Below are 22,962 nucleotides of genomic sequence, written 5' to 3'. Positions count from 1 at the left end.
AAAAAAAAAAAAATAATTGACAATCATATTTTGAAATATTTTTTGGCTTTCTTCCGAGTCTAATTGATTTACCTTAATTTTTTCCTCGCAATTAGATTTTAACTATTTAAATACAAAATGTCTACTACTACTATAAATAAATTAGCATTAGCTGAATATTCCGCTGAACTGATGGTGTATTTTGAAAAACATAAAATTATTGAAATTATAACGGTCAGAAAACTAAAAAGCCAATATTTGGAATACCCTAACATTCTATATCATATTTACAGCGTTTAATGGTTGAAATTGGCTTGATTCGCCCCACTAACCCACAAAACTGGATCGCTACCAATATTCGGCGCATTGCGGATGAGTTTTATCATAAGTGTTTAAAAGCAAGCTATACATCCAGGAAAATTGGTAAGACGGAAGGGACCTTTACAAGATTTTTCAATGTGCTGAAATACTACAATATTTTTTTGTTCCTCTAAAGATTACTATCAACTGCCGCGACATTTTCACCATCGTATAGTTATATTTGGACGCAGTGGCTCAGGTCGAAAAACTCAAGCATTGGCGATAGCAAAACGTTTTAATTTAGTTTATAGTAATATTTACAATCACTTTCTATATACATACACACATATATTAATACGCATACCTAAAATTTAGTTGACGCAGAAAGCTTGATTTATACAACTTTCTTTCGAAACGATGAAGTCGCACAAAAGTTACATAAAGCATTCTTACACAATGTGGCTAGGGAAAAATCGTCTGCGGTATCGAAGGTTTTACAGCAGCGCTTATTACAAATGGATGCCCTACGACAAGGTTGGGTGTTGATTAATTATCCACGAAATGTGGAGGAATTCACCGAGATGTTTGAAACCTACAAAATACCACCCAACAAAGTTATATATTTACAATGTCCGGAAATAATGGCGATGCGACGTTTAGTTTCTAAGCCAGATTTGGGATGCCCGCAAAATTCGTGCGAACACATTGAACATGAGGTAAAACAGTAGCTTATATAATACAAATATACATTTGTATGTGTTCTAAAAGTTATAAAAACTTACCAATATGCAGTTTATTTAAATTTTAATCCGTCCATAATGTAATCAAATAGATGGCTTATTTCTTACAAAACGAAACAGCAATTAATGACTACCTCCAACGTCGCCATGAGACCATATATATTGATTCCACACCTTGTTTTGAAGCTGTGCGTACAAACTTATGGACACAAATGGAGCGTTTGCCTTATGTAATGGGTTATAAAATGTAACAAAAAAAAATATTTATAAACAAAAAAGCTAAATTTTCAAGTAGAATTATAAATGGCAGTTATTTAATTGCTTTTACTTAGTCTAGATCGTAGCCAACTTTTTTAAAAAGCATATACATATGTACATATATTTTATAGACTTGAAATAATATATTAAAACATTAAATCAGTACTTCATTTTGCTAAGCATGCACGTTGCCAAGAAAAAACTTATTTGATAGAAATATTAAAAATTTAAAAAAAAAAATTATTTTTTTTTTTAGAAAATTAACTTATTTTATGGACATGCAACACGTGAAATTAGCATAAGCGTTTGTCATCCGTACTGTGCTTAAAGCCAATTTTATATCTGAAAACAAACAATTAGCTTATGTTTGGCTAACTGTGCTTTTTCTTATTGTTATAAAATTACAATAGCTTTGCATAATAATTTTGCTACCAGTTTTTCTCTTTTTTTTCATACAAATAAGCTTAACTATGAGTGGCCACGTCTCCCGTTGTCGAACCAGTATTACTAAAATATTGTTGCCTACAGAGTTCCTCCATTACATCGTGATTATAAGTTGAGTGTAGCATGAGGCCTAAAACGCCAGCGCGTGAAGCCATAAGATGTCGTATGTGACGTTCTTGTTCCAAAAGTTCATCCATTTTCAGCCACTGACGCACTCGTTCTAAATCGATTTCGGCGCGACGTATCTTTTCCCAAACGTAGTGCTTGAAGCAGCTCTTTTTAGGTGCGCGACAAAATTCGCCTGTTGGCTTGAAAACGTTTGCCACCAGCGGACAACCGCATACATCAGTCTCACTAATTTTCGGATCCTTACAGTGTTCTGGACAAAGCACGCGCAAACGTTTACAGTACGTTTTACTAGCAGGATTATAAAAGTCACAGAACATTGAATTGCCTTCGATGCGCGTCTTAAAAATGCTACCGAATGATGCTTGCGATTCATATTTATTAAAACATTTCTCCATATGTTTGATGGCGGTGCGCGAGTGTATTTCGTGACCGCAGGTAATGCAATACATCGATTGCTCATCTTCGATGTCATTATTGTCTTGTGTACGATTTGTATCTAGCGTACTATGCTTAGCACGCTCAACAATCATATCTAGCTCCATGTGTCGCTTGTCGAGTTCGGCTAAAGCGAAACGAACTACCGCCTGTTTAGATCGTATCTGATCAAGTTGCTTTTTGTTTTCTTCTTCAGCCCGACAGTTGGATAGATTCCATTCTTGCACACGTTGCGGCAGAACCTGAACAAAATAAATGCATAAATTAAACTGACAAAGCTATATATATGATATATGATATATGAGATTTGTGGCTTTGATAAATACTTGGAAAATACGATTGGTCGCCAAGTTAATACCACATATATCACTGCAGTACTTTGATTGTGGTCTTGCATTGTTTCTACAACGAGGTCCATAACATTGTCGCACACCCTCTAAATCTGGATTCATAAATACTTCCGGACTTAGTGAGCGTTTCCGTTTCCGTGATCGTTCTTTTGGCTGTTTTTCCTTGCGTTTATGACGAGTGGGCGCTTGTATGGGCATTGGTACTGCATTTTTCTGTTGAGTTGGTGGTTGCAATTGCTGCTGTTGTGTTGCTGATGTTGGCGGAGCTTGACACACACGCATTTCACAACGTGGCTTGTGCCCACCCACACGTATACGACATGATTCGCATATTCCACAGTTTGGAGCGCGACAACCTTCACAATTACCACAGCGATTTTGTGACTGTTTACTTCCCCCCAAAGTTGCCGCGCCAATATTGACCTCACGTACGTTTATTTGTTCCTTTGCCTTTTTACGTTTATCAGCGTCCGTAATGCTAGTAGCGCCACTTGGCGCTGCAGTCTTTTCTATTGGTACAACTCGAAACACAGTTTGTAAACTAGGATCTTCTTCTTTGCAACGCTGGCAGTAATAGTGCCTTATATGTTTAGCCTCTTTTTCAGTGATATTGATGCAGTCACCGTGATACCACTCTTCACAACCATCACAACCGCTAAATTATAACATGTATTGATTAATATACATTAATGTAAATGTTTTTTAGAAATTTTAGCTTACATCATGAAGCGGGAACAATCAGAAGATCTGCAAATGCAATATGCTTGACCATCCTGCTTCATTATAGTTGCGATTTTAGACTTTCTTTCTGGTAAGTCGAACTCACGTGCTATCTCCTCTTTCTGCATAAGAATCAATAATAGTTAATTCATAAATTCGTAAAATATTGAGCACTTGCTTACCGATTTTTTATATTTTCGCTTATCAGCCATTTTTCCTGAATGCCAACTAAATATCAAGGGAAAGTATTTAGGAAAACAAATGTTTAAGTGATAGGCTTGCCACATGTACCGAAAACAAATTCTACCATATGTATTTATGTCAGATTTACAAATATTAAAACTTATTAATGAATTTAAACAATTTCAATTAAGTGATCAGTAATTGACGATCTATTAATAAGTGAAAGAAAACTAAATTTTTTATAGAATGTTACGGAAGAAATATAACAAATAAAATATTTTATATCGGAAAATATAAAATCATACCATAACATCAAGAAAGTACATTATTGTACAGCACACCACAGAGTGCAACTCTGCTAAGAGTTAACTCTTACATATATTTTTCATTCCACATATTCCACTTAATATTTGTGCTGATTTGTGCGTGTAAGATTTTATTAATTGTGTGAAAGTTTTGTAAAATAGTTTCAAAGCATAATACTATTAATTTTTTATTACATAAGAAAGCTAAATAAGCAAAAGAAATAATAAGGAAGCACATTATTAGATAATAAAAAATTAATATAAGCATGGCAAACAATATGTTTTAATAACTAGTGAAATTGAAGGTAAATAACAACAACAAAGTGGACGTCAACCCTACAAAATTATGTGTTTGCGCACATTTGCCGCCGATTTTACCGCGTGAAAAGTTAGCTGCAAACGAATTACACTAAAATAAATTTTATTTCAAGGAATCTGTAAAAACTTGGTTAGTAAGCTTTAACTTTTTATATTTAATAATATATATATATATATATATATTCTATAAGTTGTCTAAATAACAAAAAGTAATTTGCATAACGCGCGAAAATGTGGCATACACTTTTTTTGATGTGTTAATTGACTGGTTATAATGAATGGCTGCTGAATTACCGCGTCGCCAGGTAATAGTTTCGGTATTGCATGACACTTTTATTGGAGTTGTGATATATTCGGGTAAAATATTATCTTTGAATATAACGGATTAATATCATCATTACTGGATTATTTATTCGCAACATCTACAATAAAAGAAAATTAATCAAAAAATAATAATTGGAAATATATATTTAGATCCAAAGAGTTTTACACCCATGCACAAATATTTTTTAATAGTTTTCTTTTTTGTTACAGAAGCTACCCGGAAGTTCTATAATGAATGTGGTTAAACATAACCTCTATGACGGGATGACCTCTAATCCCACAAACACAGGTCTACAAGCAGAAGATCACATATATTGCCAACGTCAAAACAGTAATATGACTTTAGAAATACGACAACAGCAACAAAGTCATAGTTCACCTCTACAGGCGCAGCAACAATTTTTGCAGCGAATCCAGCATAATATACCACCTCTACAACCACAATTACCCTCACACAAACAACAAAATTGTGCTGCATTAAACAGACTAGAAGAAGTACCGCAAACGCTGCTACAGAACTCTTCGCAGCAGCACCAAAAGGTGACAACGTCCGCTACCGTTTTTACTTCGCACGATTTGGCCGTGGAGAGTGTAATGCCAGGCATATATTTAACAAAGAACTTCATCGCCTGGAATGAGGAAAATTTACGTTCACATGGCTTTACACATATCATAATCATAGACAAGCATATACAGGAATTATATTATCCTTCACCGATATTTAAATTATCCACAGAAAATGTCACTGTGGATGCGTTTGATACATATGAATACTTCAGTCATCCAGCTACTCCGTCACTCAAATTTGGGAAAGAATTTGAAGCGATTGATTTGAATTTTGGCGAAAAATCCTATTTAACCACTGTGTTGCCGAATTGTTATCGCGCTGTTAAATTTATTAATAAAGCCTTACTAGCGGGTGGCACTATCCTGGTGATTGACTGTAATGGCAGTGAACAAAAGTGTCTAACGATAATAGTGGCATATCTGATGTACAAGCATAATATAAATTTTAGGTAAGTCTTAAGGTACAAACATCTTTGTTCATAATTAACATAATGCATAAATTAATCAATTTATCGTTGTAGCAAGGCATTTTCGCGCCTAAAAGAGCACTATGAAAAAGCTGATCTGGATCGCTTTTATATGACACAATTGTACGAATATGAACCAATATTACAGGTTCAGCGTGCACAATCACGCGGTCAGAGTTGTTCACGTGAAATGTACTCGGCGATACTGAAACGTAAGAAGGGCGATGATGAGGAAACTTGCATGTATGATGGTAGTTTCTCTGCTAGCAATACAACACAAGACTTTTTCAATTCATTAAATCCTTTAAAAAATTTTAATGCAACAACAACAACAATTGCGGAAAGGAATTTGAAAACGGTAAACGCATTTAGGCAACAAAGACAGCACAATCAATTGCATGAAACACCGGTGCAACAATCACATGTTTACCGCCAACATGAACAAAATGCTTCATCATCAGCAATTTACAGTAGCGATGATTATGCTATGGAGTAAGTGAACTGAGTAATTTTTTCCATGCCGACGACGGTGAAGCTCTTAGGTTAGTAATTTTGTATATAAATATACACTTTAGATATTTAAGTATGTATAACTATTTTTTAATTAATGATAAAGTCAGTCCTTTTCTACATTTATATGCAAAATATATTTTTGACTAAGTAAACAATTTAAATCTTTTCACACATAAAAACTTAATCTGGTAAATTAAACATTCTCAATTTACACAAATAGTTTATTTACATACTTATACAACAAAAAGTAAATCTAATACGAGCATATGTGGTTTTATCAGTAGTAAAGTATATAAACCACAATTCGATATAACGGAAAAAGTTCTTTTATATTCAACTGCCATTTACGTGATCGCACTGCGGACTAAGTGAAACTGAAATGTATAACCTAAAATTTTAATTTTTTTAAATTGAATAATGAATGCTTTTTTTTACTAAACTCTTTTCAAGTAGAAAGAGTTTTCAAAAAAATGTAGCATCTCTCATTAGCCTTTGAAATTAAAGTGCTTTCTTAAGAAAAAATGCTCACTCGTAGATGGTAATGTTGTTGTTGTTGTAGCGACAAAAAACATTCCTGAAGTAATTTCGAGGAATTGTGCCGAGTTGACAGTCCTTAGCCGGATAAAAATCCGGGTTCATTCTGCTTACTAAGATCCGACGCTGTGGGAGCGGTAATATTTTCTTTTAGTTAATTTAAGGTGTTATATCCACTTGAAAGTCACAAAAAATGGTATTTCGTGAATATTTTTTTGAAGAGGCATTTTCTTTAATAATAAAATACTGTTAATAATGTACATTTACAGAATTTTATGTACCTTCATAATCGGTATAATTTTTTTTGGAAAAATTTTACATTCCCTTGACTCCGGAGCCGATCTCCAGGAGGACCTCGGAAAAAGGGTATCTGGATGTGAGAAAGGTTTTTATGCTTAAAATTATCTCAAAAACCACAAAACAAAGAAATTTTTTTTGCAATAAATGATGAATGATCTAAAGACTAGTCAAAATTTTGATTTTTGACAAATGGCGGCTTCCCAAAAAAATTTAGTTTTTGCGAAAAATTTACAATTCAAAAATACTAAATAAAAGTCAAATTTTTTTAAAAATAAATTTTTATTAGATTATTTTACATACTTCTAGGCTGCATTTGGCTTTATTAAATTTTATGCAATACTAAAATGCTAATTGACAATATATTTAAAGCAAGGCGAAAAAGTTTATGAGTGTACCGCAAGCGTATAAAACTTGTTTTTAGTTTTACAACAAAAATATAACCCTTTTTATAACATTACCAATTCTACAACTTATATCCGACCAAGGACTGACTGTCTGACTCTATATAGGACATGTATATTATAAATAAGTACAATATGTGAATTGCTTCGTAAAAGAAGTGCTCGAAATTCGTTTAAATTGCTTAAATTTTCCGTTAATTATAATTAACAAAGTAAATTAATTTATTTAGTAATTTTTAAAAAAAATTTGTCTTAAATAATTTATTTAAAGAACTATACACACATATGTAAGTCAAACAATAAGTATGACGCTATTATTTAACGGTAATTTATAAAAGTAACTCAGTAAATACAACAAAAATAAGAAATTTACAATAAATATTTACATTTATATTCCAAATAGAATTGCCAAGTATTTTGTACGTTTGTATATATGTAAATTTACAATATTTCTATTAGAAGATAAAATAAATTTATAAATAAATCTGTATACATATGGTATATAGCATATCAACATCTGCATTTGCCGACACAAATCATCAATGCTTATAAAACTTATGTAAATGCCAGAAGACTTATTAATATAGCTGGTGTTTAATCAGTGGTCGTGGGTTGAAAGTGTCGGTAAAGACGACAGTCTGTTCTACGTCACGGAATGCACACCTATTTTTCAAATTTAAGGCAAAAGTACCATAGTCAGCGAATGCTGTTCAGAGCTGTGTATTAAATTGTTAACTACCAACTGATCAAATATGATCCGGATTGGTCCATATAAACGGTCGCAAACCGAATCGATAAAATTTTTTTACGTTCGTGTGAAGTTTAATCTCCATATGTGAATTAGTGTGTGTGACAGCTGGCGCTCTCAAAATGAGCACAAACCGAAAAAAAACAACAACAAAAAACGATGAAGGCATCGAAGGCCATCAAAGCCGAGGCTTTGAACAAGTGTATAGAAAATTGGATTAATCGTTTTAAAGGTGATAATATAGATTTGTATTAAAATATGAGAGAGTGTAGTTTTTCGGCAGTCCAGGTCAAGATCAGATGGTATAGTATATGGACGAACAAAACAAACAGAAACACTATAGTAATCTCACCTCTTGGCGTAGAAGCCGGTTCTTAGCGAAGGTTTTCACATTGACAAATAGACAGTTCATAAACTCAAAAAACTGTAGCGACACGTTGATAGCTTGTCCAGCTCTGAAAGTATTTAATGAAGGTGGGAGGAGAGCAAAAAGAAATGTCTTGTTGTTGACAGTTCTTGGCCGGATGAAAATCCGGGTCCGTTTCGGTTACTTAGACCCGACTGTCAAGGGAACGGTAAAGAAATAGCTTCGAACCTATTGGTACAGCGCAACAACGTACAACTAAAATAAATATAGTTAAAAAAAATAAAAAACAAGCTTTTAAAGAACTCAAACTAAAAGTGAAAAATTAAAATTTCTTCGGAGATTGTGTTATTGCCTTAGATAATATTCCATGTCAAATTTCGTGATGATTTGCAAGCACTTGATGTCGATCGTTCAGTTTGTATGACAGCTATATGCTATACAAGTCTGATATCGGCGATTCCGACAAATGCGCAACTTTTTGGGGAGAAAACAACATGCGCGAAATCTCAGATCGATATCGCAGAAACTGAAGGACTGGTCACGCTGATCATTTAGATACATACATATATATTTTATAGGGCGTTATAAACTTCGTGGCAAACGTAATATACCCGTTTTGGGTATAAAAAGAGTTTTGGTAGTACCAGCGTCCTAGCAGGTAAGTTTCATAAATATTTATATTTTACTATTCCTTTCAATAACACATAATTTTTAAAATATATTTGTACATATGTATATATAAATGTTTTATTTATTTATTTCGATTTCCAACTTGTCAAATGAACAGTTGCTTAACATACTGGACATGTTTTTGTTTTTTTCATATTTAACTATATTTTAGCTATACGAGTATCTATTTATTGTATTTTAGCCGGAATTTGCACACAAATGATGTCCTCGTTGTTCTGGTCCTGCAATTCCCATTTAACAAGTACATGTACCTGTAAATTAAATGGAGAAAATTATTCAAAAGAAAATTAGGAAATTAATATATATTTATAAATATTCATAAAAAAAATGAGTTTTCATAAAAATAATAAATCTGACGCTAAAAAAATATACTACAAAATTAAGATGTAAAAAGTTGCAAGGCAACTAGAACGGATGATTTTTTTCATAATTAAATTCTATTTTTTATATACTTATACATTTATTCGCATTTAGCTTTTGACTTTTATTGTTAGGGTGCCTTTATGAGTTACAGATTTCGATATTGGATTAGCAGTCAAAGTAAACATATGTGTTTGACATTTATGTTCGACAAATTACCTTGAAACGACAACAATATTTGAAAAGCGTGAAAATTTGTTTCCAAAACTCGCATGAAAATGTTTACCGTTAAATCATCTTTATTGGTATGTGCCTTACCGGCTTATCCGGCTAAACGGTTACGTAAATAACAAAATTGCCGTATGTGGAGCTCGAAAAATATTGAAGAGCTTCTACAGGCTCTCTAGCAACTAGGAGAAATTTATTTCTATCATGCTGAAGACATTATTGTTCACAATTTTATAAAACTGAAGAAGAAGCCAACTTTGCAGTCGATGGAAAGTGCTACTGTCAAATGATATGTCACTGTTTGGGTCAATATCAATTCTCTAAGTCTTAGATGGTGACAACTAGTCATAGAACTCGTGAAACCCTAATGTATACCAATGAGCTTTTGGTTGTTAAACCCTATCAGGAATTGGGTCTAATATTTTTCCAAGTGATTGTACGAGTACTACTTTTTGGGAGGTTTGCCAAATCAGTACTCTATGGCTAGCGACCCGAAAATCATTATTCGTCGTGTTAATGTATGATCTTTGTAAGACGTAGTTGCGGTGACCATAGGCACGAGGTCCCATTCAAGCAAGAATGATATAAAGTTTATGAATTAATAATGCCAAATTATTGGTCATCTCATTAACTTTTCAGTCTTTTGTTTAACTAAACTAACACTAAAACACACCCCATATATATATGTATGCATATGTATTTTTACAAACCTTGGGATAAGCCTTTAACACCGGCAAAGTGGCTTTATATTCATATGTTTCGTCCTTCTCAAGCGGACATTTAAGCCCGCTATCGACGCAAGCATCGGGATTCTGCAAATGGAACGGCATCTCGACGCCCATCACCTTGCCATGCACCACCGTTGTAATTTTCGATGCAATCTCATCTGTAAATAAATTAAGAAAAATTTTATAAAACTGATGTAAGCGATACTAATAATAATGCTTATATATTATTATTAAAAGTTTAAAAACCTCTGTTATCAGCGACGTCTATTAAAAACAAAGCTTTACCAGTGAAATTTTACAAATTAAACGGAAGCACCTTGGCGATAGTGAATTGCACGAGTATTGCAAAAACAGCCACGACATGTCTATTTAATAATTTTAAAATTTTTTTATTAAATGTAAAAACCGTTAAGGTCATAGGTGGCTTCAACTGTTTTCCTATGTCATAAAATCTTATCTTTAAAGGAAAGTTGTACAATTTGACCTTCGTGTATTATGTACATTTTTCTTTTATATAGTTACATGTGTAGTTTTGTAGCTCAAGAATTTTCTAAATACCTATAAAAAATGCCCTTTTCCCAACTCATAAATATATAGAAAATAATTCGCGTGGTGGTAGTGGTTTTGGAGTTATGGAACTGTTATTTAAGAGAAGGTTCGAGTAAATAATAAAATGGTCAATATTTCGGTGTAATAGTTCCTAAATTTTATGGCAATTATTTTCTGCACAGAGTTTCGGACATACTATTAACATCCCGTCAATTCAATTTTTCACTATTTTTCTGAGCAAATCCGGACTCATAAATAACACACCGAGTACCGGTTTTCAACTGATCAATCGTTGATTGTTTATTATCATATGTAATTGATTAGACATACTGAGAAAAGAAGTATTGCAGTTTAGCGAAGTGGTATCAATTAACTTAAGAGATTATATATACTTTAAAAAAATAGATTTTTTGTTTCGGATATACAGGTTGGCTAAAAAGTTTCTGCGCTCAAAATGAAAAACTATTGTTTTTGGTACGAAATATATTTTTTAATCAATATAATATCCCTTAACTTCAATACACTTATTCCAATGATCCTCCAATAATTTTATGTCATCCCCATAATGACTTTCCGGAAGCTCTGCAAAATACTCGTTTACGGCTGTAAAAGCTTCTTCATTCGACTAAAAATGCTTTCCACGAAGGAATTGTTTCAGATTTCTGAAGAGGTAATAGTCGCTGGGAGCCAAATGAAAAAGTATATTTCTGTGCTGCCACTCATTTCTTCATCCAGCTGATCCGAAAGGCTGCAATAATATTTAGAGTTGATTGTTTTACCTTTCTGAAGATAATCAATCAACAAAATTCCTTTTGCAGTCCAAAAAAACTAATGGCATAACCTTCTTTGCTGATCGTTGTGACTTCAACTGTTTTGGAGCTGAACAACCAGCTTCAGTCGTAAATATTATTGTTTCAATTTAGGATCATGATGATAGAACCAAGTCTCATCCATAGTTATAAAACGGCATTAGCACTTTCACGCTTAGTCAAACTTGGTTCTTCACTAACAATATTATGAATTTGCTCAACGATTTCTGGTGTGGCTGCGGTTTTTGGTCATCCTTCACATGGATCTTCTTTAAGCCTAGTACGCCCACGTTTAAATTCACCAGCCCAAAACTCAACAGTGCGTTTTGTAGGTGAGGACTCCTTATACACTTCTAACAATTGTTCATAAATTTCCTTTGCTTTTAAACCTTTCGAAACAAAGAATCTAATCACTGCGCGATATTCAATTTTTTCCATATTAAAAAAATACTCCGACACGTCAACTTCAAATGCCTCGTAAACAAAGAATTAATTGGCAGAATGACTGATATACCAACTTGAGAAAAAAATTTGGAGCTAGTAGTGCTATTTCTTGGTGAGACCAACCAACCCGTACATATTACATGCATATATATATATATATCGAAAATTTAAAGTTGATCTGGCAAATAGTTTCAGAGATATGAGCGTATTTGTAAGAATTTTGTAACTTGTTGTAATCGGCCAAAAATTTTAAAGTATTTTTCTCGAAATGTTTTTTCAGAGTCGATGAGTAAAATTTCTCCGAACTGGCTGGACACATCGACTTGAAATTTGCACACGATCTTTAGATACACATATATTTGTCAGGTAATAATCGAGAGAATAATATTTTTGATAATAGTTTCGATTTTTTAAGCCATTCTGAAGTCTAAACTTTTTTCACAAAAAAAAACGATTTTTTTTTGGTAAGCCGTCATTTAGACCAAAATTTTGACTAGACCTTCGGTCTTTATTTATATTCATCTATAGTAATGATAAATATTTTTGGTTTTTATAATAATAATAATAAACCCAACGATTACCTTCCTCCCGCCCAACCGACGCGAGGGGCGCAATCCGCATACGTGCGGAATTAGCCGAGTCAGAAAAGGCAAGAGAGTTTTTTAAGTGTTGAGATCTAAAACTGCTCAGCTACAGAAACAAAAATTTCAACAGCTAAGATCTAAAGTTACAATATAATAAATTGTTACATTTTCATTTATTAAGAGAAAACAATAAAGTCTTTTTAATTTTGAAAAGTGAGTCAGATAAGTCAAATGTGCTGGAATGAGAATTAAAATCATGACATATACGGCGGAATGGCTCGTTTAGTTCAAAATTTGATCTACAGGATTTTAGCAGTAAAGGTCTAAACTGCCTCGAAAGGCGAACCGGGATATTAAATTTAATTTCAGACAGGAGAAAAGAACTACAAACAGTTCCATTCAAAAGTTTCACTAAGAATATTATGCCAAGCATTTCCCTACGACTAGAAAGTGTAGGTAGATTAATAAGTTTTAAACGACTTGTGTATGGAGGTAGACTTACCCTAGCATCCCATCGGAAATGCGCTAAGGCGAAAAGTAAAAATTGTTTTTGAACCGACTCTAACTTGTCAAAATGGATTTGGTAGCTAGGGTTCCATACCACATAGGTCTAACCAAAGTTGTATAAAGTGTTTTAGTAATATACGGATCTCTAAATTCTTTAGACCAACGTTTAACAAAACTGAGGACAGCTTTTGCTTTCAAGACCATGGTATCAATATGAAGACTGAAATTAAGCTTAGGGTCCATATTAACTCCCAAATCAACATAGTTTAAAACTTGCTCTAGAATATGGTGTTTTATTACGTAAGAAGAGGGGTGCACAGATCTACGGGAAAAGCACATCGTCTTACATTTATTGAGATTCAATGGCAAATCATTTCTATCACACCATGCAACCAAATTGTTTAAGTCTGTTTGCAACAGACACCTTTCCTCAGTTGAAGTGTATGATTTAAAAAGCTTTACATCGTCAGCGTATAATAAAATTTTTGAGAATTCTATTACTGAAGAGATATCGTTAATAAACAACAGGAACAGAATCGGGCCAAGATGACTACCTTGCGGAACACCAGAAGAAACATTAATTGTATCTGAAGGTGTATCCTCAAATATCACTCGTTGTGTTCTATTATAAAGATAGGAAGATACCCATTGAAGGAATCTTGGCTGAAAGCCCAGCAGATCAAGTTTATGTATGAGAATCGAGATATTTACTTTATCGAAAGCTTTGCTAAAGTCTGTGTATATAACATCCGTATGCTTATGTTCCCTAAAACCCAATGATACATGGTTTACAAATTCAAGTAAGTTTGATATAGTCGAGTTCCCTTTACGAAATCCATGCTGAGATGAGGAAATTAGAAAGGAGAAATCGAAAAGGTTATATGGTCAGTGATGATAGCTTCAAAAAGTATAACTGATAGTTTTGCGATACCTCTATAGTTTTCAATGTTGGATCTAAATCCACTTTTATGCAAAGGGATTATAAATGACTGTTTCCATATTGAAGGAAATATACCGTGTTTAAGAGAGGAATTAAATATCCTTGTCAAAGGCAAGTAAATATATTTGGCACTATTTTTTAGGAAGCATGAGGGTATCATGTCTGGGCCATAACTAAAAGATTTTAACTTATTTAAATTAAAAAGGACGTCTTCTTCAGAAATAACTGGGGCGTTAATTATATATTTCAAACAATTTTAAGCAGAAAAATCTTCCTAACCACCAGACATATTTTTTCGAAGGTCTTGCAGCAGATCGGCTACGGAATCAAGTGATGCCAAAAACCCCTAAATGTTTTTAGCACCTCTACCTACAGTGTGAAAATGAGTGAGATCGGGGGACAACCCCGCCCACTCTCCATATAACGGTACTCTTAAAAAATACTAAAAGCCCGATAAACCAAACACTAAACACGCCAGAAACAATAAATTTTATCTCTGGGATGGTATGAGATGACTTTATAGGAACCGCGCTCAAAATTAGTCAGTGGGCGTGGCACCGCCCACTTTTAGGTGAAAACCCATATCGTGGGATCTGCTTAACCGATTTCAACCAAATTCGGTACTTAACATTCTTTTCACATTTTTATGTTATAGTGCGAAAATGGGCGAAATCGGATTACAACCATGCCTATTTCCCATAAATACCATGAGTATTTCACTTTCCAGTATGCAAATCAAACAACAATGATTATATCGGGGTAAAACTTTGCGTGAATGATACGTTTAAAGTATGCCACCTTGTGACCAAAAATTGTCTAAATCTAACCAAAACTGTTCAAGCCCCTAGGAACTGAATATGTGGACCCCAGTGCCTATAGTTGACCTTCTACCGAAAATATCGGTAAATCAACAAAGAAATCTCAAACGAGTATACCATTTGACTTTGCGAGAGTTTAAAATGTTCGGTTACATCCGAACTTAGCCCTTCCTTACTTTTTTTTATTTATACAAGTATATCTTTTGATATAACTTTTTCGGGCGTCAAAAGTTCATTCCAACAATAAAGTGATGATTTTGCGCATTTAGCTGCTTTTTTGTGACATCTTACTGAAACCATTAAGCACTTAGAGGATTGATATTGATCTATTAGTCCAAAAAGTCACTAATCATTTGTATTCATCATTGACGGAACCGTTAGCTTTATTTTCAGTTTTATAAAAGTATAAATTGTCAATACCTTTGTTATGAAAATCACATCAGACAGTAAGTTTATATTATATATATGAAGCGCTGAAGACGATTTGACGGAGAAAATATAAATGAGAGTTTGCTGCACTGCTTGTTGTGAGTTTTGGATAAAAATTTCTACGATTTTTAAATATTGTGCGGTAATAAGCCTTTTCATAGTGATTTGAAAATAAATGCCAAGCACATGTATTCACTTTGACAGCTGGTTCAACAGTTATTAGCCTAAAAACAACATATAGCTCTAATTCTCTAAAATTATATAACTCTAAACACAACACCCTATACTATACCTATTTAGTACCCGTAACATTTCTTAGAGTAGCTAACAAGAGCTACTTTCGAGCAATGTAATATAATTATTGGTTAAAAATTATTTAAGAAATATATTTTGATTTAAGAAATATTATTTATACTTTTTATTTTAAGAAATATTTTAACTTTTTTAGTTAAGCAAATAAGATAAGTTTTCAAAAAAAATGCAACTTACTTAACGCGAAATTAATTGTGATCGAAGCAGTTGTATTGCGTTTGAGTATGCATTCATTTTTGGTGGTATCACAGTCCGATATGATGACTTTGGTGAAACTGCCAGTTTTTGAACCTGAAATGAAGAAAAAATATTATTTTGTATACTATATATATATATTAGCATCAGAAAATAATGTATATTATTAATTAAATTAGGGTGTAATGATAAAAAATTAATCATATGCAGGTTGCTATTTATATGACTGGCTTTAGACACTTGAAGTTTTGTCAGGCGGCATTCTATGTTTATAAGTTTGTCTAAAAACGCCGAGTTTAACTTGAAACAAGATAAGTATAAAAAAACTAGAACCAAATAACTTAGACTAACAATTATTCGGTTTCCGTATCATACCTAGATATAGGCAAAAACAAAATCTATCTAAAATTTCACATGAACTTTTGAAGTTGTTGTTGAAGTGATCGAAAAATTACGCTAATAATTTGGACTGCACAGTTCACCATTCTTGTCGGGTTATACATTTCTTCCACTTACTTGGACCGACTGTCGTGGGAACGTTTCTTTTGTGTTTTTATAACGTGATATCACTTGAGGCTGCTTAAACCTTATATCATCCAAATTCAGACAATTAAATTAAAACTAAAAGAAGTATATTTTCGTACCACCATAGCTGTCATAACCTCACTAAAAGTTGTTTACCGTATCAGTCGTCACGAAATGGACAACTGAACGTTGGAGAGTCAACTTCAGAGAGATATATTTTAATAATATTTTACACACACGCTTAACTGGGCAATACTGTACCAGCCTTCTCATATATTATATTTCTGCGAGTCTCATACATATGTATAACCTAATTTAATTTAATTAAATCCATTTAGAACGAACGACACGTTTATGAATGAAAATTATCGCATGAAAGGCGTAGAAATGTGACAAAGCGCGAGAGAATTCATTCATGTAATGAAATTCGAAAAATTATTTGCATTCGCAACAAATTGAATAAAAGGCGTGCAGATTGAGCTATCTGATGATGAACAAATTTACGCTCTTTTGCATGTGCAAAACAAAAGTGGGAAAATTGACATGAATATAGTAGTTTACAAAATTCTGTTACAAAAATTCGGTATTATATATATATATATATATATAGATAGGAATATGAAAGCTCCTAATATCTAAGCTCTGTTACTTTTTCTTTATCCGACAAGTGAAAGTTTTTTCAAGTTTAAGTCCCCTCCACACGGCTGCTGGATTTTATGAGAAGTTTTTTTCACGGCAAAAATGTACTCTGAAATGTATTTTAGCCTGGGTCCCGAAAGCCAACGGTTACTATAAAGATCACTTCGGATTTCGCACGGGGAGGATGATAGTGAGAAAATAAACAAATTGGTCCTCTGTTGCTGCCAAGCAAACATTTGTAAATTAAAAGTTCATACTGGGCAGCAAAATGAACTCTGTAAAAACCTACTCTAGTAGTGCAAGGACGGCTCGAAGACAACTCACTAATACCTTCTGTACAGGACTAGTATATACCTGTAGTCTAGTTCTGTGAGATTTAATCTTTAATGGTCCTTGAGTGCTTGGAAAGAATCCACCACCTATCAGCTCGCAAATGTATACATCTCATATGGGTTCTTGCGCATAGAAATATAAAGGGCAATGAGATGATGAACTACTTAGCTCGAAAAACAGCCACCAGAAGGTTTATACTATTTTCTTGGTAATCAACAAAATTGCGGAACCATAAATACACTGAGTACACAAACCACTGTCAGCTTGTGGCAGAGGCATCTGAGTATAAACTCCACACTCCCGCCGACAGTCGGGTCTACGTAACCGGAATCAACACGGATTTATATACACGACCAACTCTGCAGCATTCTCCAAATTATTTTGGAAGTCTTCTACAACAATAACGCGATGCGAAACAGGATACAGAGGCAAAGCCGTCGGATCTTAGAGTCCGTGTAGAGAGGTAATATTTTTTGGTTTTCTCGAAGAGTATATTCCTTTTTCGTTAAAAATAAAAATAACAATGAGTTAGTATATTTTGTATGCCGCATCGCTGATTTCTTTTTCGCGCACATTTATCGACTTATTCATAAGTACAATTAAAAAGAAATTTTACTTTTTATTTTAACGGTAAAATATGATGATTTAGTATAGGCTGGCATGAAATTCCACATTATTTATTTTTCTGTATGTAAATACAAGTAAATGTATATATTTGTTTTTGTATTTTAAACACCGCAGTATTGGAATAAATTCGACTTTCTTATGGCAACAACAAAAATTTGATAATTGAAATTTTTGTAGGAAAAAAATTTATTAAAGGATTAGTAATCCAACAAATATCTGCATATCTACAATTTTGCGACAAATTTTGCCGGATGAAAACAAAAAAATATTTAATATATTAAAAATTTATTACTTTCGAAAATTATGTATTGTTTTTTCAATATAACTGTATAACTAATAAAATATATGTATGTATGTATGTATGTATGTATGCAATAAATGACATTTTTAAAACCCAAACAATTCTACTTCTTTACGTATGTATGTAGTGTAAACTGCCGTTACGGGCTCAGAACTTACATTTTCAATAATTGCTCAGTTAAGTTATTATTTCCTTGAACGGTGGTGAGTACAAAACAAGTGTTAAAAAACATTTATGTGTATTTGTACATATATATGTATATATAATTCATTTTAAATGTAGATAGAATTTTAATAGTCAATTAAATCTTAATTGTTATTGCATTTCTTTTCTAAAAAAGTTCCAAAAGTTTGCGCCCTTTTACGATATGTTGCCATAAGACTATCTTTATTATGCACGGACCACCATGTAAAATTACTTACAACAACAATAAAAAAATTTCGAACTTGTTTACAAATGTGCCTCAAAAACTATAAAAACTTATAATTTCGTAAAACTTTATTTGTCGCCTTCGATTAAATCTTAAATTTAAGAAATCAAATCTTAAATTGTAGAAAAAACTTTTTAAATTCTGCGAACTACAAGTAAATTGTAAAAATTCACCCGAATGGTAATTTTGACCTCTAATTTGTTATAATTAAAGAAAAGAGAATAAATATAATCACAAATTTTTTTATATGTGATTAGTCTGGCAACCATGCGAAACTTTGAAGTGCTAATGTTCTCTTTGTATGAAAAAACTGAGTTATTATATCCTGGACAGGATATGTTAAGTTTGCCACGAAATTTGTAACCCCCAGAAAGAAACAGGAGGAGACCCAGCAGAATATATATATAAATTATAATTTCAGCGTGACGAGCTGCGTCGATTTATCCATGCCCGTCTGTTTGTATTGTATATACGCGAACTAGGTCTTCAGTTTCTGAGTTATCGATGTGAAATTTTACTCATTTGCCGATATCGAACTCCTATAGCATATAGCTGCCATACAAACTGACGGATTAAAGTTCTTGTCAGGCATTTTTCTATATATGTGTCTTGTTTATCATTTACCTATTAGGTATTTTCGAAACAAAAGTCGTATTCAAGACAAAGGTATAAATTGTGTCTCAATTCATGACATCTGTCTTCTTATCAGCAAACTTGTGAAAGAAAACTGCATGACACATTTAACGCCAGTGAAAGGTATTATCAAATACAAATGAAAAGAGGATATAGATATTATTATTGCATAAAAAAATTATGAAAAATGGAACGAAGAAATAAAAATATTTGTTTTTTTTATAATTTTTTTATCGTATATATAAACGGGGAATTATTAATTTTTTTAATTTGGCTTTATTAATTTTTTTTTGTTTTATTAATTTTTTTTTGTTTTTAATTATATCCCTTTTTTTTATATATTTTTTATCACCATTATTAAATTATGCAATCATAAACACTCTTGGCCAGAAAAATAGGTACGTTTTTTTTAAGATCTACCATTAATATAACTAATATAATAGTATTGATATAAATTAATTTTTGTATAAAATCATAGTTCGTGCTACGTCGAAAACCGTAAACACTGCTGGCCAAAATAATAGGTACGATTTTGTTCTCAACGTTTTTTGGTTTTAATTTTTGTAATGGAAATTTGTAATTTTTCTATGAAAATAATGTAAACGCTACCAATTGAAAACCATATACACTCTTGGCCAAAATGTCGGGTACACTTTTTTTTAGAACATTTCGTTATTATTATGCATAAGTTATAATTAATTTTTGTACGAAAATAATAAAAATGCTACAAGTTGAAAAATATAAATACATCTGATCGGAAAACAACGTACTATTTTATTTTAAGTTTATTTATTTATTACTATATGATTTATGATTTTATTTTTATAAGAAAATATACATATATATTCATGCTAAATCGAAAAGCGTATAATTAAAATTTTTCAACTGTACACAAGCCTTATTTAGTATAATTTAACAAAGTACAAAAAATGGTGCTGAAACTTTAAATTTTTTGTTTCTAAAAAAAAAATTTTTAATTTTTTATTTAAAATTGTTACTAACAAAATTTTTTTTTAATTTTTTACTTAAAATTGTTTCTAAAAAAATTTTTTTTAAAATTTTATTTAAAATTTAAACCAATATGATTTCAAATTTCAAGTTCTTGTTTGTGAAGCAAATTATCAAATTTCAATAAATTTCATTTGAAATTTTAATTTTAAGCAAAATGATTTCAAATTTCAAGCTCTTGTTTGTAAACAAAATTAGAATAAAATTTCAAAAAAACTTATTTTATATTTAGAACAAAATGAATTTCAAGTTTTTGTTTGGAAAAACATAAAAAAAAATTTTTTAATTTTTATTCGAAACTTCAAAAACAAAAAAATTGGTGTGCAGTATTAGGGCACGCTCAATTCTAATGTAATTTTGTGCAATATAAAGTTTATTGATATTTGAGAATTATTTTATGTTTTTGTTCTCCAGTGTATATAATGCTTTTATGCAGAAAAAAAGCATTCTTAATGCACGGTATCGCACGTAAAAAATAGTGTAACGGTATTCATTTATATTCATATTATTTGCAATAGAGTTTACAAAATTAACTTTAATACTAATTTTGCAGAATTTATTTCATATATAATATTATGTTTCACATGTTTTGAAAATATTTAAAATACAATTATTTAATGCTTTTATAAACTAATTTTTACATTTTATATTTCTGCTAATTAATTGACTTAAAAATAACACAGTTATCTACGTATTTACCGCAATCAGTGAATTGTAGTCCATAAACGACGCTCGAACAAACTGTGATGGCGAAGAGTAAAAATACAAAATTCTGCTGCATTATGATTTTTTTGATTAATTTTTGCTTTTGTTTTATAATTAAGAGCAAAACTTTCGTTTTTTAATATTTTTTGTTATAGTTTCACTTTTATTTTTGTTTAATTATCGTCAAAGATGAACCGTTCATTAGCGCCGCTAAATATCTACTGAATTTTGTTGTATGAAAATGCAAATATTAGCAGCAGGCTCGTCAGCCAAGGCAAGAACAAGCAGCAATCGTCGGCAATGAGTAACAGAAATGATAAAGCTCGAGCGATATGGCGGCGGGTCTTTGCAATTGACTTTTCGTGCGATAGTGCCACTATAGTGTCATTGTTTGTTGGATTGTTTATGTACATAACTACTAGTAAATATGTATTTTCATATAGAAATTTGTACATACAGATGTACATAAATTCCATATACATACATATGTAATGTAGAGCAGCCCAGTTGCAGCGTTTTGTAAATATGATTGTACCATTACTAGCGCAGAATTTAAACCTTTGGAACTGGTACCAAACTAGTATTTATCTTCTTTTAAGCTTTAAGGCTTCTGTATAGTTAATTAAGTGACGTAGCCAGGATTTTAGAGAGGAGTGGTAACTCATATTACTTTAAGCGTCTACCAGCAGCATTTATGAATAAAGCGAGAGCTGCCGGAAATGCTATTTCAAGACAGAGCACTGCTGAACTAAGAGAGGCAGATAATGAACTGATAATGATAAAGCTGGTAGAAATCACAAATACTGGCATAATCCATTACCAAATTTATCTGATTTTCCAAAACTGTAAGAGTTTTGTTTCAAACAAAAAAAAAACTGGTATAACGTTTCCTTCTATTTGTCAAAACCTAGAAAGTAGCGAATCGAACAAAAAACTGGTACAAGTTTTAAAAACTGGCATAACCAAATCGTAATAGAATTTGCAAAAACATGTCTTATCGAATGAAAAAAATACCTGGTGTAAATCGCAAGTATTGAATCGTACAAGCAACTGGTATAAACTCCGGTATAACCTACTCTACTGGTATAATCTACACGGGATTTATGTTGTCTTCAATTTCCTAAAATTTAAACTGGCATAATTAAATCTAAATAAAGTCTTTCTTCAATTCACAAATAACTAAAGAGTCGTGATTCAAACAAAAACTAGTATAAATCACAAATACTGACATAATCACATACAAATAAAGACTATCTTCGATTTATCCAAAATTAAAGGGTGGCAAATCAAACTGACAACTGATACAAACTACAAAGATTGTCATAATTTGAACGCAATAGAGGCTCTCTTCGATTTGCCAAAACTTCGAAGTTGATGAATCGAATAAACAACTGGTATAATTCACTAAAGAATATCATAATCAAATAGTGCATTTATACCACTTTAACCACTACCAGTTTTAGCTGCTGGGTACACTTACATATGAATATATCTATACATATTTACATGCTTGTTATTATTTATGACAACTCAATTGGATCAGTTAAGTGAATATGCCAAGTTACGTAGGCGCATGTTCTATTTCTCGGGGGTACTATTGACATTAGCTAAAGCTTGTCTTACCTATCGTCTTCTGAGTATTCTTTAATTTAATAAAATATGCTACAATATTTTCTTTGTAAATACGCAAAACAGCAGAAGGGTAACTAAGACAGTGACTGCTGTTTGCTGCTTACATTTTGTTGTTCATTGCATAATATAAATGTAAGCAAGCGGTGTCTTTATT

General features: G+C 32.1%; 4 protein-coding genes across 6 annotated transcripts; 2 read left to right on the top strand and 2 right to left on the bottom strand.

Moving 5' to 3' along the window:
• The first annotated feature begins 30 nt into the window (after positions 1 to 30).
• Positions 31 to 1,355, top strand: LOC106620575 (adenylate kinase 2). Its single transcript, XM_014239110.3, has 5 exons — positions 31 to 213; positions 273 to 402; positions 476 to 589; positions 655 to 995; positions 1,112 to 1,355. Exons 1-5 carry the CDS (start codon positions 118 to 120, stop codon positions 1,268 to 1,270), a joined length of 840 nt encoding a protein of 279 aa, XP_014094585.2. The 5' UTR covers positions 31 to 117; the 3' UTR covers positions 1,271 to 1,355.
• Positions 1,304 to 3,654, bottom strand: LOC106620572 (CXXC-type zinc finger protein 1). Its single transcript, XM_014239106.3, has 4 exons — positions 3,538 to 3,654; positions 3,356 to 3,477; positions 2,612 to 3,290; positions 1,304 to 2,527 (listed from the first exon to the last, which is right to left on the bottom strand). Exons 1-4 carry the CDS (start codon positions 3,640 to 3,642, stop codon positions 1,742 to 1,744), a joined length of 1,692 nt encoding a protein of 563 aa, XP_014094581.2. The 5' UTR covers positions 3,643 to 3,654; the 3' UTR covers positions 1,304 to 1,741.
• Positions 3,655 to 3,948: 294 nt separating this feature from the next.
• On the top strand, positions 3,949 to 7,513 carry LOC106620564 (uncharacterized). Of its 3 annotated transcripts, XM_036357738.2 has the most exons (4): positions 3,949 to 4,291; positions 4,353 to 4,466; positions 4,696 to 5,501; positions 5,574 to 7,513. In XM_036357738.2, the coding sequence occupies exons 2-4, from the start codon at positions 4,440 to 4,442 to the stop codon at positions 6,013 to 6,015; spliced, it is 1,275 nt and encodes a 424-aa protein (XP_036213631.2). In that variant the 5' UTR covers positions 3,949 to 4,291; positions 4,353 to 4,439; the 3' UTR covers positions 6,016 to 7,513. The 3 variants fall into 3 exon arrangements, with proteins under 3 accessions (XP_036213631.2, XP_014094566.2, XP_036213632.2); XM_014239091.3 differs by lacking the exon at positions 4,353 to 4,466 and having other exon boundaries at positions 3,950 to 4,148; XM_036357739.2 differs by lacking the exon at positions 4,353 to 4,466 and having other exon boundaries at positions 3,950 to 4,291.
• Positions 7,514 to 9,090: 1,577 nt separating this feature from the next.
• Npc2a (Niemann-Pick type C-2a) lies at positions 9,091 to 21,407 on the bottom strand. Its single transcript, XM_014239092.3, has 4 exons — positions 21,171 to 21,407; positions 15,958 to 16,071; positions 10,371 to 10,546; positions 9,091 to 9,323 (listed from the first exon to the last, which is right to left on the bottom strand). Exons 1-4 carry the CDS (start codon positions 21,250 to 21,252, stop codon positions 9,240 to 9,242), a joined length of 456 nt encoding a protein of 151 aa, XP_014094567.2. The 5' UTR covers positions 21,253 to 21,407; the 3' UTR covers positions 9,091 to 9,239.
• Between the last annotated feature and the right edge of the window lie 1,555 nt (positions 21,408 to 22,962).

Source organism: Bactrocera oleae, chromosome 5, assembly GCF_042242935.1.
Source record: "Bactrocera oleae isolate idBacOlea1 chromosome 5, idBacOlea1, whole genome shotgun sequence".
Taxonomy (NCBI): domain Eukaryota; kingdom Metazoa; phylum Arthropoda; class Insecta; order Diptera; family Tephritidae; genus Bactrocera; species Bactrocera oleae.
The sequence above is the reverse complement of the archived record's forward strand: the minus strand, read 5'-3'. Positions and strand labels throughout refer to the sequence as shown.